A 17,880-nucleotide genomic window follows, 5' to 3' on the forward strand; every position below is an offset into this window, starting at 1 on the left:
GTTAATATGAAACTGAGACTGCGTGAACATCTATGTAGATTGGGAATAAACACACATGGAGAAAGAGTGATGGAGGAGGAAAGGAGCTGTGAGCAACCAGCAAACTCATAAAACATTTTACAGCCATTTGTGTGTATATTTGATCTATAATATATGATTGGCTCTCTTGCTAGCAGATGCATTTCAATCAGTGTGAATTACTGAAGGCTTATATAAAATTCAAATAGTGTATGTTCCTATTGTGAATGAAGTTTACACTTATGCGTTTATCCAAAGCGATTTACAATGGGTCATTGTGATGGAAAAATATGAGATTGGAAGGAAGAAATATATTTCAATGCGTTCCTCCAAGAAACTTCGCTCGCACAAATGTTTGTGTTCCCCTGAGAAACTTTGCATTCGCTCGCACAAAAACTTTGCGTTAACTTGCAAAAACATTTGCTTTCCCCTGAGAAAATTTTTGTTCTCTCGCAAAAAACTTTGTTTCCCGAGAATTTTTGCATTCGCTCGCACAAAAACTTTGTGTTAACTTGCAAAAACGTTTGCATTCCCCTGAGAAACTTTGCGTTCGCTCGCACAAAACACGTTAACTTCACGGTAACTCACAAAAAACTTTTGCATTCCCCACTAGAAACTTTGCGTTCGCTCGCAAAAAACATTGTTCCCCTGAGAATCTTTGCGTTCGCTCGCACAAAAGACTTCACGTTAACTCACAAAAACATTTGCATTCCCCAAGAAACTTTGCGTTAGCTCGCAAAAAACTTTGTGTTCCTCTGAGAATCTTTGCGTTTGTTTGCACAAATGACTTTGCGTTAACTTGCAAAAACATTTGAATTCCCCCTGAGAAACTTTGTGTTCGCTTGCAAAAACGTTTGCTTTCCCCAAAAAAACATTGTTCCCCTGAGAATCTTTGCGTTCGCTCGCACAAAAACTTTGCGTTAACTTGCAAAAACATTTGCTTTCCCCTGAGAAAATTTTTGTTCTCTCGCAAAAAACTTTGTTTCCCGAGAATTTTTGCATTCGCTCGCACAAAAACTTTGTGTTAACTTGCAAAAACGTTTGCATTCCCCTGAGAAACTTTACGTTACCTCGCAAAAAACTTTGTTCCTCTGAGAATCTTTGCATTTGTTCGCACAAAAGACTTTGCGTTAACTAGCAAAAACGTTTGCGTTCCCCGAGAAACTTTGCGTTCGCTCGCAAAAAACATTGTTCCTCTGAGAATCTTTGCGTTCGCTCGCACAAAAGACTTCACGTTAACTCACAAAAACATTTGCATTCCCCAAGAAACTTTGCGTTAGCTCGCAAAAAACTTTGTGTTCCTCTGAGAATCTTTGCGTTTGTTTGCACAAATGACTTTGCGTTAACTTGCAAAAACATTTGAATTCCCCCTGAGAAACTTTGTGTTCGCTTGCAAAAACGTTTGCTTTCCCCCAAAAAACTTTGTGTTCCTCTGAGAATCTTTGCGTTCGCTCGCACAAAAGACTTTGCGTTAACTCACAAAAACATTTGCATTCCCCTGAGAAAATTTTTGTTCTCTCGCAAAAAACGTTGTTTCCCGAGAATCTTTGCATTCGCTCGCACAAAAACTTTGCGTTAACTTGCAAAAACATTTGCTTTCCCCCAAAAAACTTTGTGTTCACTCGCAAAAACATTTGCTTTCCCCTGAGAAAATTTTTGTTCTCTCGCAAAAAACTTTGTTTCCCGAGAATCTTTGCATTCGCTCGCACAAAAACTTTGCGTTAACTTACAAAAACATTTGAATTCCCCGAGAAACTTTACGTTACCTCGCAAAAAACTTTGTTCCTCTGAGAATCTTTGCATTTGTTCGCACAAAAGACTTTGCGTTAACTTGCAAAAACGTTTGCGTTCCCCGAGAAACTTTACGTTCGCTCGCAAAAAACTTTGTTCCTCTGAGAATCTTTGCGTTCGCTCGCACAAAAGACTTCACGTTAACTCACAAAAACATTTGCATTCCCCAAGAAACTTTGCGTTAGCTCGCAAAAAACTTTGTGTTCCTCTGAGAATCTTTGCGTTTGTTTGCACAAATGACTTTGCGTTAACTTGCAAAAACATTTGAATTCCCCCTGAGAAACTTTGTGTTCGCTTGCAAAAACGTTTGCTTTCCCCCAAAAAACTTTGTGTTCCTCTGAGAATCTTTGCGTTCGCTCGCACAAAAGACTTTGCGTTAACTCACAAAAACATTTGCATTCCCCTGAGAAAATTTTTGTTCTCTCGCAAAAAACGTTGTTTCCCGAGAATCTTTGCATTCGCTCGCACAAAAACTTTGCGTTAACTTGCAAAAACATTTGCTTTCCCCCAAAAAACTTTGTGTTCACTCGCAAAAACATTTGCTTTCCCCTGAGAAAATTTTTGTTCTCTCGCAAAAAACTTTGTTTCCCGAGAATCTTTGCATTCGCTCGCACAAAAACTTTGCGTTAACTTACAAAAACATTTGAATTCCCCGAGAAACTTTACGTTACCTCGCAAAAAACTTTGTTCCTCTGAGAATCTTTGCATTTGTTCGCACAAAAGACTTTGCGTTAACTTGCAAAAACGTTTGCGTTCCCCGAGAAACTTTACGTTCGCTCGCAAAAAACTTTGTTCCTCTGAGAATCTTTGCGTTCGCTCGCACAAAAGACTTTGCGTTAACTTACAAAAACATTTGAATTCCCCGAGAAACTTTACGTTAGCTCGCAAAAAACTTTGTTCCTCTGAGAATTTTTGCATTCGCTCGCACAAAAGACTTTGCGTTAACTCACAAAAACATTTGCTTTCCCCTGAGAAACTTTGCGTTCGCTGGCAAAAACATTTGCGTTCCCCCAAAGAACTTTATTTGCTTCCAAAAACATTTGTTTTCCCCTGAGAACTGTGTGTGTGTGAGATTGTACTGTACAGTGAAAGGAAGAAGTTCAAATATATATATTTCATACTGTTATAAATAAAATTATATAAATATAATAATGCAAATATATTGTTTTAACATTTATTACTAACTGTAATTCATCAGTCTTACATTGTATGAGTTTAGAAGTGTGTGTGTGTGAAATTTTAGTGTAGAGCGAAGGGAGGAAGTTCAGGAAGAAATTCGGAAGCCAAAATCAAAGGAAGGACATTCGGAAGCAGGAAAGGAAGTTCAAAAGGAACGAAAATGTGAATGTTCAAATGGAAAGAATCAGTGTAAGTAGATCTGGTGGTTGTGAACGTACTGCTCTTTCTTCATTGAATTGGTCGGCGTGTCTGTTCTTGCGCTCTGAGCGACTCTCTGTCTCTCCGTTTTCACTCGCTCTAGTCTTAATCGGTCATTTCCAGATATCCGCAGGGCTCGTCTCTCCTGCTGCTGACTGTACAGATGACTTACAGTATGACTGCAGAAGAGGTAAAGGATGAAGATATAAATGTCTGGTTCAGGCTTGTTTAGATGGACTAGCAGGTCAACCAGGTTAGGCTGCTGTGAGCTGCTTTTCTCCTGCAGGAAACCTGATCTGAGCCAGTAGGAGTATTTTTGGCATTTGCTTTTATTTGTGTGAGATGGCGAAGATAAAATGAGAAAGATATTGAGGGGAACACAGGGAGAAATAATCTGACTAGGCTATAAATAGCAAATGTAATATATTCTGATGGCAATCTAAATATATATATACAGTAATTGTAAATATCTTGATTTATTGAAAATGCTTTTTTATTAGGCCATTAAGTTTCCAAGAGAAAGGTATGCCAATATACTAATTTCAGACTCAGTTCTTGACTTGACTCGTCAGCTTGTTCAGACAGAGATGTTTTAATAGCCTAAATATAAAATATGACATTACAATTGCCAAGCTCAGTTCATGAATCACTTTAAACGGTCTGATTCAGTGATTCATTGCAATTATTCAGAGAATCTTTTGTGTGTGTATATATATATATGTAGTTTGGTGTAGATATGGTTTTTTTAATGTTTTTAAAGTCTCTTCTGCTCACCAAGGAAACATTTCTTTAATAAAAATACAGAAAAAACAGTGAAATATTTTTCCAATGTAAATCAGCTGTTTTCTATGTGAATATATAGTAAAGTGTAATTTATTCCAGTGATCAAAGCTGATCATTACTCCAGTCTTCAGTGTCACATGATCCTTCAGAAATCATTCTGATATGATGATTTGCTGCTCAAAAAACATTTATGATTATCAGGATTCTTTGATCAATAGAAAGTTCAGAAGAACATTATAATTTTATTTGTAACATTTTATCTTCACTGTCACTTTTGTTCAGTTAAATGATAGTATAGTCTTACAGCACACACACACTGGTGTAGTTTACACAGCATTTGATCTTTATCTGAAATCATCACTAAAACAAAGATGGTATAAAGATCAAACGCTTGCTGAGATACAAGTCTGGCTGCTGTTCAAGCTGACATTAGGAGGAAAAGACACATGCTGATAAAAATAACCGAAACACCTTCAAACAATAGAGGACAGCCTGCAATAAAGATGTTACACAAGCACACATGAATTATGATTGCACAACATCCTTGAAGCCTTGAAGTATATCATTAGAAAACTGCTTTACTATCATTACACGGCATGCTTAGAGAAGTTTATGTTGTTTGGGTAACTGCGTACTATCTACTCAGGTTTGATTCCCAGGGAATGCATGAACTCATAAAATATATGCATGTAGTTTATACTACGGTATTGTTGAATGCTTGATTCTGATTGGTTGATGAATGTTCTAAGGTGTGCAATTATTTTTCAGTAATCGCACATCTAAAGAAGTTCCAGGCAGGCTTTAGTTATCACTTCACCATATGATTTCAAAACCCACAAACACTGACCAGGCAAATAAATATAACAAACAATAGGATAAAAATGACAAACTATTGTTGGTGACGATAGCCTAGTGGGCAGCACAGGCATATAGTGCCGTTGCACTTCGTGTGACCTGAGTTTGAGTCCCGGCTTTGCTTCCTGTCTAAATACTGTCCTATCACAATAAAGGCAAAAAAATGACAAATTATTTTCATATTTTCACTGCCAAATTATCTTTATTATCATGCTTTCATGACATTTCTCCATAGCGAGGTGGTAACATTGCTGTTTGCTCTGTTAGTGTTAGTCGTCTTCTTTTGATTCATTTCAGGTGAAAATTGTCTGCTTAGTCTGATCATTTAGTCAAGTAAACGGGGGACAGGTTACACTTTTAAGTCTAATACTTACAGTAGTGGCCAAAAGTGATGAGAAAAATAAACATCTTTACCCTTTGTTCAAAATGTGTTTTGTAAGCATATTGCATAATTGTGAATTGTTTTATTTGTGATAACGCAATGAAACATGACAAATTGTGCAACATAATGTTTGGCCATACAAAAAAACAGAAACAAGAGATTTTAATATCTGATTATGCTGTAGTCTGTGTATCGTTTTTTGATGGTTTACTCATATTATACAAATATTCCCTACGGACATCACTTTTGGCCATTACTATAGTATTATTTTATTTATCCGCAGCTTGACATAAGTTGTTAGGCACTAAAGATGGATTTATCTGCATCTCTTCATGTTTGTTCATCGCGCCGGCACTCTAAAAATAAGTTATTTGCTGTTCAATGATCAATTTGAACCACCAAAGAGGTGAAAGTTCACAGGGTCGCCCATGTGCAACCAGTCAGAAACATGGCTGGCTGAGCTTTGAAGTCCAATTCTCTCTTTTTTTCATGGTTAAGATCACGTCTGTTTTTAAAACCACGGTGTATCAGTCCACAAAGAGTTTCGAGGCACTGTAACTTGTAACACAAAGAACAGAAAGAGCGAGCGGGAACAACAGTGACTTTGTGTCTCTGCTCTTGTTGCCTTTTGCTTGTCATCTGCTTGAGTGTAGGCTGGAGAAATTAGTTTAAACTAAAACAAAGTCTGTATTAGTAATGAAAGTGCCTGTTTACCAGAGCAGTTTCTCTCCATGGTCATTCTCAAACCGTGTAAAAGCTTGCCTGTGTTTACTGACAGGAGGACAGACGTTCCTGCTCACTTGATCTCAAAAACAGACTTCAAGGATGTGCTCGGCTGCCCTCAGGCTAAATAACTTTACGATGTATTTAAAGGTGAAGTGTGTAATTTTTTCGATGTTAAAATTCTTCTGCCCTAGCTTAATGTGCAGAGACAGCAAGTGAGCCATTTATAGGTTGATTCTCCTGAAAAGTGTAAAACCGAGACGCTATTAAACATTGTTCGCTTTGCAAGAGCGTCCCAACCAGCCTGACACGGCAGCATTGACTGCATCAATGAGTTTTCGTGCAGGACTATCTGTTAGTCTTGACTGTTTTGCAATTCTGCTTAGAGACTCTAGTGGAGCAGAAATGGCAAACTTCACATTAAAGTTCAAGCTGAGTTTAGACAAGTTGACTTCCACCCAGAGTCAGTACCTTTTAAGTTGGGTGCAAATGGGAAAGTTGGGTTATGAGCATTTAGCTCATTAAACTGGAATACAAGAAAGCTCTAAAATGATGTGTGATACCTTCAAACCAGGACTCTTCAACTCAGGCTTTAGATCCAACCCTAACCTAACACCTCGCAACAAGCTTATCACAGTGTTTACTTGCGAATTATGGAGAGCTGTGTTTAATTAGGGTTGGAACTGAAGTCTGCAGGACACTGTCCATCTAGGACTGTATCTTAAGAACTCTTGTCTAAACTAAACAGAAATGACAAGAAATTAGTTCCTCAAAAAACATCCTTTCTCCTCTCCCTGGCCACTCAGATGTGCACAGACTAATAACACATGACAGAAAAAACAGAGAATGGTCTACACAGAAAGAGAAAGGGAGAAAAGAGATGTGTGGTTTGAGACCCCACCTTCCCCTCGTTCTCTCTCTTCATCTGGACCACAGATGCTAGGACTATGCAAGGGCTCATGGGTAATTTGTGATATCATGGATGTCAAAGCGTATATTCATACCATTTGTGTGGTTAGAGGCCCTCAAAGTCAGAAATTGTTTTATGGTGACTGTCAACCAAATTAATTCATCTAAATTTACCTTGGCATAGTTTAATAACAAGAGTTAAGTACATGGAAATGACATACAGTGAGCCTCAAACACCATTGTTTCCTCCTTCATATGTAAATCTTGTGCGTAAAAAAAACATGACGCAAAAACAGGCGAATCTCAACATAACACCGACTGTGACGCAACAGTCGGGATCATTAATATGTACGCCCCCAATATTTGCATATGCCAGCCCATGTTCAAGGCATTAGACAAGCCAGTATTAACGTCTGGATCTGTGCACAGCTGAATCATCAGACGTTCTGCAGGTATTGTGAAGCATAGATGCAATGACAATAGAGTGCTCCAGGGATGGCATGTTTTTGTAGGCCAACCCGGAAGTTATCGGCGCAAGGTTGAGGGAAGCTTCCTCAAACTGTATTTAAAAAACAACTTTATTTAAAAACATGCTCACTGATTATGATCTGTGCTGTTATGAATACTTTTCCACTTTTTCATGATAAATGCTGTCCAAATGTCCCGTTTTTAATGATGATGTCTAAAGTCCCCGCCAAAGGAAGTAGTCCCTTTTAGCAATTTGTTAGCAACCGCCTATTTTAAGACACAGTACAAGTTCAAAAAATCACAAGCGGGTTATAACTGGTGTGTTTTATGTCATAGATCAAAACGTGAAAATATTTAGAGGCTTTGTTAACCACAGACCTTATTTCAGGCGATTTAGCAAAAAACGATTAAAAAAACCCATAGACTTTATGGCATTGGAACCGGAAGTCCTAAAATGCTAACTCGCTTCCGGGTTTTGCCTACAAAAACGCGTCATCCCTGAGGTACTCTATAGCGAAAATGGCAGATGGATTGCAGGGAGCATGAGCATTTAAAGGTGTACACACACCAAATCAGAGCATTTTTAATCCCACCCCGAAATAGGCCGTTAAAACATGAAATAATAAAAAAATATATGGGGTGTTATGAGCTGAAACTTCACAGACACATTCAGGGGACACATTTCTTGTGAAATAGTGTTCTAGGGTACCTTTAAATCCTTGGCCTAAAGGGTATTGCGTGGAGTTACTAGTCCTTTAGGTTAGGGTTGTCATTTACTCTATTTTGCAATGAAATAATAGTTCTAACGAAAACCACAGCAGAACTACAACACACGACGTGTTTCGCAAACAATTCTGCAGCTTTGAACGAATCGTGAGAGTCAATGATTCAATGATTCATTCACAGCCACTTGCTTCGTTACTGAATGAATGACTCGATGACTCACTAATAAGAAGTGACTCGCTGCCACCTTCTGGTGGTTTTAGTTTAATATTTAAAAGTTTTACTTAGTTTTACTATCACTGCATATTTCTCTATTTAACATTTTTTATTATTAAAACATTATCTATTTTATAAAGTTATTCATAAAGGTAAAAATATGCACTGGGAAATCAATTTAGGGGGCAAATATTGTCCCTTAATGGTACAGGTGTGACTGCAGTCTAAGTGGAAGAGAAGTGGTACGCAGAAGGATGGTGATCCCTTCAGGGGGTACTCCATGTTAAAAAGTTTGGGAACCACTGGGTTAGAGGTTTAAACTAACTTGGGACACACTATATCATCATGTTAAAACCAACCTAGCCAAACCCTGTGTACCTTATTGCTTACAATTATCTCTCTCTTTCTCTCAAGGTGTAGACCTTATTCATCAGCTGGGCCTTTCCGGTCACAGAGATGTACACTCTTCCGGGACAGCTTACCTCACCTCCCTTGCTTCATCCCTCTCCATCCTGCCCCCTGGTGTTGGGGCTATCCTCGGACGGGATGCCCTCATTGAGGCCCCATCGTTGGGCCTGCTCCCCGCAGGCGTGGAGGAGGAGTTTTCCATCATAGTGAGTTTAAGCTCCTGGCGAGCGAACAATGCCTTTCTTTTTAGTATGCGTGACGGCAGGGACCGACTGCAGTTTGGCTTGCAGCTCCTGCCCGGCAGAGTAGTGGTTTACACAGGCGAGAAAGCATCTGTCTACTTCAAGTACGATGTACAAGATGGACAGTGGCACTCCTTCTCTGTGGGGGTTCGGCCACGCTCCGTATCACTCTATGCACGCTGCGGAGTCGTGCAGTACAGCGAGGAAACACTGACACGTCCGCAGACGTTGGGTTCTGAAGGCCGCCTCTCCGTGGGCAGGATGGACTCCAGGGCAGTGCAGTTTGAAGGAGCGTTGTGCCAGCTGGATATCTACCCCTCGGCCCAAGCAGCGGCAAACTACTGCGACTATGTTAAAAAACAGTGCAGACTGTCCGACACCTTCCGATCTCTGTCAGGGAGCACGGAGTCTCACTTCCCATCAGTTTCACCTTCCCCAAAGTTCCACCGCAGCTCTTCCGAATCACATACTCTGGGATTTATCCCAACTCTTGCTGATCAGTCCACCACGGCCACCAACTCTATTCCCACAGCACTTTATGACCAGCTGTCAACCACAAGCGCCCCGATATTTCGTTCCAGCACACCTAGGCTAATGAAAACATCTCCAGGACCCATCAATAAGGAGCAATCCCTGGCCTTTACTCCGGAGACTACCACCAGCAACCCAGACATGAACCTTGATGGTGAAAATGACACAGAGAATAAGCCACTCCTTAAGAAGCCAAGAGCAACACGGGCCACCCCGGACTTGATCACCATCGTCAAGCAGAGCCGTTTGAAAGAATCCCTGAGGAATGATGGAGGATCCACCCAATCCAACAAGGAGCTTCTGCAGACCAATCTTAAAGTGAACGGCACCGTCCTGTACCGTGAAGAGAGCAGCTATAACCTAGTGGACCAATCCGAGGAGCAGGTCCAGGAGGGGACGCCCGATGTAGGATACTCGGAGGGTTATGGATATGACTATGGTTTCGAAGAAGATGAATATTTCTTTGACTATGATGGATCTGTTGGTCCTAAAGGAGAACCAGGCCCTCCAGTAAGTACTCTCTGTTTATATTTCTCATTTTTTTGAATGACTTCCATAATCTTTATGTGCAGAATCAAGTCGCTGCAAGCCAGAGCAAAGCTCTACTTGAGAATTTATCCAAATTACAATGCATAAGAGTTTCGAGCTAATTTATGGGTTTTTCTTGGGTAGAATCAAAAGCTCTTTGAGAGAGCATGCACTTGGCTGTGTTTCTGAGAGTCATATTTGATCAGGAGTCCACTGGGCAGGAGAACAAGTAAGTTATTCGACAGTGACAGGTAGTGATTTAGAAGTGAGATGATTGTTTTTGTCCTCCCGGACTTACAGGTGGTTATAATAGCATGTTTCAAGTCGCCGCCAGTTGCCCATGCTGTAATTTGACTGATGTGCTAATTTGCACCTCCATTTGTAAGGGCTTTGCATCACCTAGCAACAAGATAACCAGGTGATGTCAAAACACTCTTCATGTTCAGGAAAGGTTCATGTAATTCTGCTTTCAAAGTCATGTTGGAATAATCATGTTTACGAGATGAGTGCACACGAATGCCACCACAATGTTGTTATTAGTAGTGGGGAAACTCTTTCCGAGCCGGAGGCGTATCCTTCATAGACATCAAGTTAAGCTGTAATGGTGAGTGTTGATGGTACAATTAGTTTGTGCACTGTTGATGAACAGTGATAAAGATAGCTTGAAAATGCCCATTTCTGAGATTTACGTTTCCCATCATTCTTTTTGTCAGCATGCAAATTATGAAATATATAGATTATCCTTCGTTTGCATCACCCAGCAATGCTATTTTGGCACTAGTGCCAAAAGGGAAAACAATTGATATTTTCTGTAGCATCAATTTTATTCTGAGCAAAATCACTTCCCAAGAAGACTTTAAGGCAACATAATATTGAGAGAGTAGCAAATATGTCAAAAAAAGATCAACACTAGCTTAGCTCTTGGTCTACGGCTATGCTATACTACTACAAAATGATACAAATTTGTGTGCAAATGAAGTTTAATGTATGCATTTCATTATTTGTATGCTGCCATAGAGATTGCTAAGAAATGTTTGCACTAGCTTAGCTCTTGCATGGCTCTGCTACAAGAAAAAGAGTTATCTTTCTCCTTTTCCAAGGGTTTATCACTGTTGGCTCACAAGGCAGTCTTTTATAGCACGAGGAACAAGGCTTTCCTTAGAGCAAATTCTAAATAAACTCTGAACAGCAGAACTGCAGGGTAAAGTGCAGTAGTTTATCAAGTGTAGGTCAGTAGGCCACTGTGAACCTCAGTTCCAGAATCCCAGAATATATTCAATCACGCCAATAAATGAATGCTTATATGAGCCAGAAACGGATGATCTTATGATAATGCCCTGAAGCTTCTCTAAAATAATGTTTTATTCATGTTCAAACAGTTGCTTGCACAATTATGGTGTTTGCATAAGTGGTTCTTGTGAGGATATGTGGATATTAGACATGACTTTGTGGATATTTTTGTTGGACGTCACCCTAAGTGCTCTCGCTTGGCTGAGGGATAACGGTGCATTCCTCTCTTGGAAGAACTGGGGGAGGTAAACTCACCAGCTGGGACTATCCAATGTCAGCGTTTCATTGCACTTTCCTCTCCTGTTGTAACTATAATTATGCCTTGAAGGTACAAATCAATGAATGAGATGGATAGCTTCGGTTTTGTTTCTGTAGCACAGAAACTTTTTAATACTTCATTCTTTCATTTATCCAGAGCACCGTCAACTCACCCTCGCTTTCCAGCTTAAACCAGGACATTAGCTGGTCTGTCTTGATGGTTTTTATAGGGGTTTTGGGCACAATGTTCGCTAAAGTAGGCCATTTAGTTTTTGAGCAACTTAAAAACTTACAATGTAAGGCTTCTGATCATGCTCTGTTTGATCGCTGATGATGCACTCAAATAATTTGCATTTTTGGTCAATGCATGGGTAGTTAGATGACATAAATCTTTGTTATTCAGAAATAATAGATATTTTTGCTTTGTGTAATAGGAGTGCACCAAAATGAAAATTCTGGGCCAAAACCGAAACATTCATATTTTTTTAATGAAGTTCAATCATTTTAATGAGACATATATTGTGGAATTATCCTGTCTGGTGTACATGGGGTCTGCAACAATGCTTAGGCTCTTTCTGTTGGCTCTTTCGGCGGTGGACAGGGGCCAGCATGACTGGTCTGCAGCTATGCATCCCCAACTGTGATGCACTGTGTATTCTGACACCTTTCTATCAGAACCAGCATTAAGTTCTTGAGCAATTTGAGCTCATCTGTTGGATTGTTTCTAAACACTTTAACTACTGAGAAAAAAAATATCAAGCATGTTAATTTTAAGATATATCACGGTTGCACCACATGACATTTTTTAAGGCTATGGCCAATTCCTCTAGTTAAAAAAACACTAAAATCACTTAATTTAAAATTTTAATATGAATTTATGTGTACACAACATTCTTAATGTTTGAACAATTGCAATACATATTATTATTTTTTGTATTTTAAAATATCCTTATACGTCATTGACCCATATATAGATTTTTGGTGGCCGAAATTTTGGTGCATGCCCACTATGTAGTGTTTTTGATTATATATTGTGTTGCAAACATTCTCTTCCATTTCAGCACAACTTGCTTTGGTTTTCAGAAGTATTTCTATACAACTTGTTGAGATTTCTCAACAAACTGATGCACTGAGAGCGTTGTTATGTAACATCAATGCTTATAATGTCATGGCAACTTTTTCTACATTCAGTCGTTCATTCAACTTTTAAAAGTTGAGTTGACAAGACGAAAGTTGGATTGTTACATTGTGATTGTGAGAGCTAATGGACCTGCTAAGATTCAACAGCGCTTTTAATTACTAAACATGTCGATTCAGATACGGACTTTGGATTTCTCAGAGTTTCCACAGATCTGGCCCTGAACACAGCTGCATGGCCCTGAAACATTTCGTCTTCTCTGATAGGCTGTGCACGACTAACCTCCGTTCCAGATGTTCCTACACACACTTCTGTCAATAAGCAGCCAAAACATAAGAGACACATTAGGAGGACGACTGGTCCTTTCAAAACCTGTCTTTGTTTATGTGGGTCTCTTAAATAATGGTTGTCATACTACAGAGCCATCGTAGGGAATTTTCTTCTCTGCCAGTCTTGCCTTAAGTTCTTACACAAGTCTGTGTATATATATATATATAGCACTCTCGTACTTGAAGATGATGATATAAGTTCATGTATATTAATATTTGAATGTGTCGGTTTTTTGCAGTAATTGGTCACTGGTCTGTTTGTAGCAGCTGTCACACTTAACCATCTCCTCACATTGGCTACAAATCAATCACTGGCCAAGAGCTGCTCTGGTTTAGATAGTTAGCAGATGCACAGTTGTTGCAAACACTAAAGTTTTTACTTTTATTGTCTCCAACTGTTGGAAAACATCATGATTGTAACGGTTCCACCTGTGGACACACTTTCACAGAGTGAATAAACTGTGACGTTGGTTTCTTCTTGCTTTAGCTCGTTCGTTAGCATTGAACAGACTCTCTTATTGTTATCTGAGGGCAGTTAAGCATCCCTGCTTGCTCAGGAGGTTTATGCTGGTTAGTGTTGGTTAGAGGACCAGTGAATCCATGTTCTGTTAATCTTGACCAGGTAAATGTTGTTTTTAAGCTTTACCAAACCAGCAGGGTCAGTGTGAATTTTTAATGGCCTTTTATGAGGCCTTTTTATGAGACTTTTAAAAAGAATGTTCTAAACGATTCAGGGTTGTTTAGTTAGCGATGCTTGAGGCGCGTGTCATTCCTCAAAGGATAATGAGCATCAGTGCAGGATAATGGAATGTTTAAATGAAAGGTTTTATAGATCAGTGATTGCTCTGTTTACAAATGCTTCCTGATGTTTAGTGGTATGAGTATATATATATATATATATATATATATATATATATATATATGTATAAAAGGAGAAAAATATATATTGTATTATTATATGAATAATATATTAATAATATAATATGTACTATTATATAATTTTTTTCTCTTGCTATTTAATTTCAAGGGGTCATGAGCTGTGTTGTTTTATTGTTTTGTAATGTTTCCTGAGGTGCACTTATAATGTTACTGTGCTTTTTACATCAAAAAAATTGTCATAATTTAGAAATAAAAGGCATTTTTCCTACCCTGATTTTAGCCTCTGATTTGAACGCTCTGTTTTAAGGGGCGTGTCTGTGTGAGACTTCAGTGGAAACGCCCACTGCTGTGATTGGCTGACATCTTTGCATATGAAAAAGCTAAATAGCACATTTTTACTATTACAGCTCTCAGGGTTAACTAATCGTGAAAAGTGTTAATTGTAGCATTACATTTAGATCTATGGCATTATATTGAGATCGTGGCATGAAAGGTTGCAGTGATGAACATGTAGTCGATCACAGACATGTTGTTGAGCTCATGAAAGCAGCGATTCTGCACACTAACGAATGCTTTCATCATAACTAACAGTGCAAACGTGATGTAATTAAGAGATTCGTTGAATAAAACGTGAGTTTTGGTGCGAGTCCAGAACTCAGTCACTGATAAACTCTGTTTGATTGACAGCTCCAGTGATTGTAAAGGGAGCGTTCTTCTTTATATAATTTAATCACAGTTTAAATAACAGATTATTTTCATCCTACTAAGAGAAACAAGGTGAAGTTGAGCGTTTAGTCACTGGTTTGATTTACTGACACAAAGATAAAGATCATGTGACTGCACATGAATCATTAATATCAGATCAGGCATTAGAATGAACACAGTTACTGACATGTTGTTGAGTTCATATCGTAAAAGTCTGTTTGCACCGAAATGCGATTGATTTAGCAAAGAATCCACAGTGAAATGAACCGAACACAAATAAATAAAGCTCAACTGAGACATTCACATTGATGAAAATAAATAAATAACCATATTCCTGCATTAGGATCCTTTGAAAGGTAATGTTATTTTAGTCCTGTATCGCTCTTCTCTCCTCATCATCTCACTGACACACCAGTGGGCGGGGCTAATGATGCAATGATGAAGTAGGCGTTGATTTCCTCTGAGGAGGCGGAGTTTCACCTATAGGCACATTCCAGGATGAATCGTTCACTGGGTCTGGTGTCAATAAAAGCTTTTATTGGACTAACAAGGAGGTTTTCTGTTCTGAAACTTACAGGATATTCGATGACCTCTTATATATCAAAAGCTCAAGGAAAAGTTGATTTCTCAATTCATGACCCCTTTAAAATAAAATTATATATATATATATGCAGTTTAACAATTTGATACCATAAAAAAGAGAAATTAAGAGAAATTAACTTTTGTACAGCAAGGATGCATTAAACTGAACAGAAGTGACAGTGAATTTATTTATTATGTTACAAAAGATTCTGTTCCAAATAAATGCTGTTCTGGAGTAATGATGTTCTGATCACAGGAATAAATGACATATTTACTTGGAAAACAGCTGTTTTGAATTGTAATAATATTTCACTGTTTTTACTGTATTTTTGATACATGCAGCCTTGGCAAGCAGAAGAGACTCTTTCAGAAACATTAAAAAATGGTAATGTTTCCAAACTTTTGACAGATACAGTGTGTATATTATTTGTCTATATGTTTTCACACTGTATGTACAGCCATGCTCAGCAGGCCAGCTCTCTCTCAGTAATCCCTCCATGAATCAGATTGTTTTGTTCTGGTTTGAGCTTTGATTCATGGAGCTGAAGCGTCTCTCTCAGACGGCAGACGTGGTTTTCTCTGTTGGGAAAGACACGCGGTTCCAATTACACTGTCTTTCTTGTGGTGTTAAGAAACAGTTGTTCATGAATTGATCTCTCTTTCTGCTCATCTTTGTTTCTCTGCAGGGTCCCGCCGGCCCCCCGGGTCTCCCCGGACCCCCTGGAAAGAGAGGACCGCGAGTAAGTTAAAACCGTTCAATGTTTGGTTGTTTGCCGTGGAGTGAATCCTGTTTCTCTGTGTTACGGATTCATGCAACATCTGTCTGTCTCGCTTACATTGTTTCCAACAATTAGAAAACATGAGTTGTTTGTGCTGAGGTAATATTCAACTCCCTGATTGAACACGTCACAATATTGCTCATTTAAATAATTCATGCGCAGAATAAAGGGGCGGGGCCTGGTTGAGGTGGTTAGTAGTGTGTTGAAACAGGCGGTTATGGTAAGGGGCGGGACATTTCCCAAACACCAATCAGAGCACATTGTGCTTTTCAGAAGGAGGAGCTTCATAGAGACAGGAACTAAACAGAGCGTTACTGACAGACTGGGAAGAGAGGAGCTGAACAATGGAGAATATGAGGAGAATAATCCACATTCAAGCAGGAAAACCTGTTCTAGTAGAGGCCCCGGACCTTTATTCTGCGTATGAATTATTTAAATGAGGAATATTGTGATGTGTTCATTCCTGGAAGAAAACTCAAGACTACAATGGAGAGAGTTCAGAAACACTGATATAGGGAAAAACTCCTGCTGGAGGGACTTTGGAGACCTTTTTCATGCTCAAACATCAACATTACACACACTGAAAGTAAAAATGAATAAAAAGGTTCCCTTTAAACATGTTTCTTGAGTCACACTCTGGCCGTAGGGTCTGCTGTCAGTGATGTAATTCAGTAAATGATTGATGGTTTTTCTCAGACGCTGTCTGTCAGGATCATTCCTGAACCATCTGAGTCACGCAGCGAGACTCTTAACTCCAGACTAACTCAGAAGCACAAAATAGGGAGTTGATCCTGCAGGAATGGGCTCTTTATTCCTATGAGTTTCATCTCAGAGCGTCAGACAAAAAAGTTCTCTTGCGTTCGGACGCTGCTGTTTGGGAACACAATCATGTGAGACGCTTCTGGAGAGAATTAAACCAAATCATTCTGATGACAGACTTTGACTGTTTCAGAAACAAAGTTTTTGAGTGATTTATTCAGTAAATGTGTTTGCAAAGTCATTTAATATTGACAAACATATATATAATCTGTTCTTGAGATCGAATGCAGGATAGTCTGACTCTCTTTCTTTCTCTCAGGGTCCGTCTGGTCCTCACGGGAGCCCCGGGCCACCTGGTTTACCTGGTCCGAAGGTAAGTTCCTGTTTTGGGGCTCTCCGCACATTGTCTTCCAGCCGCGCTCAGGGGTTTACAATAATATTTCCGCTGTTGTTACGATCTCGAGAGCGACGGACAAGTCTGTGCCGTTACGCCAGCGCATCGTCCGCTCTCTAGATGCTCGTTCACATCGATTCTTCCTGTTCAAACTCGCCACCTTTCAAAACGTGTGTGTGTGTGTGTGACGTGGAGGATTGGGAAAACACTGGAAAGAGCCGCTGGGAAGACACTGACAGTTTGATCTGCTGAGAGATGAGAGGAAAATGTGTATATATAGACATGACATTAAGAGCCTGTTAACTGTGTGTGTGTGAATCCATCAGAACATGGAAAGTGTAAGTTGGCAGCAGCCGTGTTATTTTAGTATTATTGAAATACTATTGTAGCTTTTATTACTATTTTGAATTAGCATTTATTTTTAAAATTAAAACAATTCACCATAACAGTTAAAGATCTGCTCTGTAGCTGAAAGGTTGCAGGTTCAAACCCCTCAAGGGTTTGTCCGTGAAATATTACCACTTTGTTCTTGATAAAGATAATAAACATACTCACGTTGGCTCCAGCAGGACTGAACCTGTGGGATGTTACGTGAAAGTCGTGGAAAAGAAAACGTGTGTGTGAGTGGAAACAGCAGGTGTGTCCTGAAGGTGATTTGACCTGTTCAGTTTTTCCAGCAGTGGAAACAAGGTGTGTGTCAGAGTTAATCTTCAGCACTGATGACGGTTTCCATGTGAAAGGATTTCAGTCAAACATGTAGTTTCATCAGAGCTTGGACTGCTGCAGTAATCAGAGTCTCTCTGCGTGTAGATC

The 17,880-nt window shown here is 39.3% G+C and overlaps 1 protein-coding gene across 1 annotated transcript in view; it reads left to right on the forward strand.

The window, feature by feature from the left end:
• Positions 1-17,880, forward strand: part of LOC137008828 (collagen alpha-1(XXIV) chain-like) — a 98,150-nt gene that overhangs the window by 6,829 nt on the left and 73,441 nt on the right. Inside the window, exons 3-5 of the mRNA XM_067370545.1 lie at positions 8,660-9,936; positions 15,822-15,875; positions 16,993-17,046. Coding sequence (XP_067226646.1) covers positions 8,660-9,936; positions 15,822-15,875; positions 16,993-17,046 — 1,385 coding nt within the window. The remainder of the gene's footprint in view (positions 1-8,659; positions 9,937-15,821; positions 15,876-16,992; positions 17,047-17,880) is intronic.

The sequence above is a fragment of the Chanodichthys erythropterus genome, chromosome 20 (assembly GCF_024489055.1).
Source record: "Chanodichthys erythropterus isolate Z2021 chromosome 20, ASM2448905v1, whole genome shotgun sequence".
Lineage (NCBI taxonomy): Eukaryota > Metazoa > Chordata > Actinopteri > Cypriniformes > Xenocyprididae > Chanodichthys > Chanodichthys erythropterus.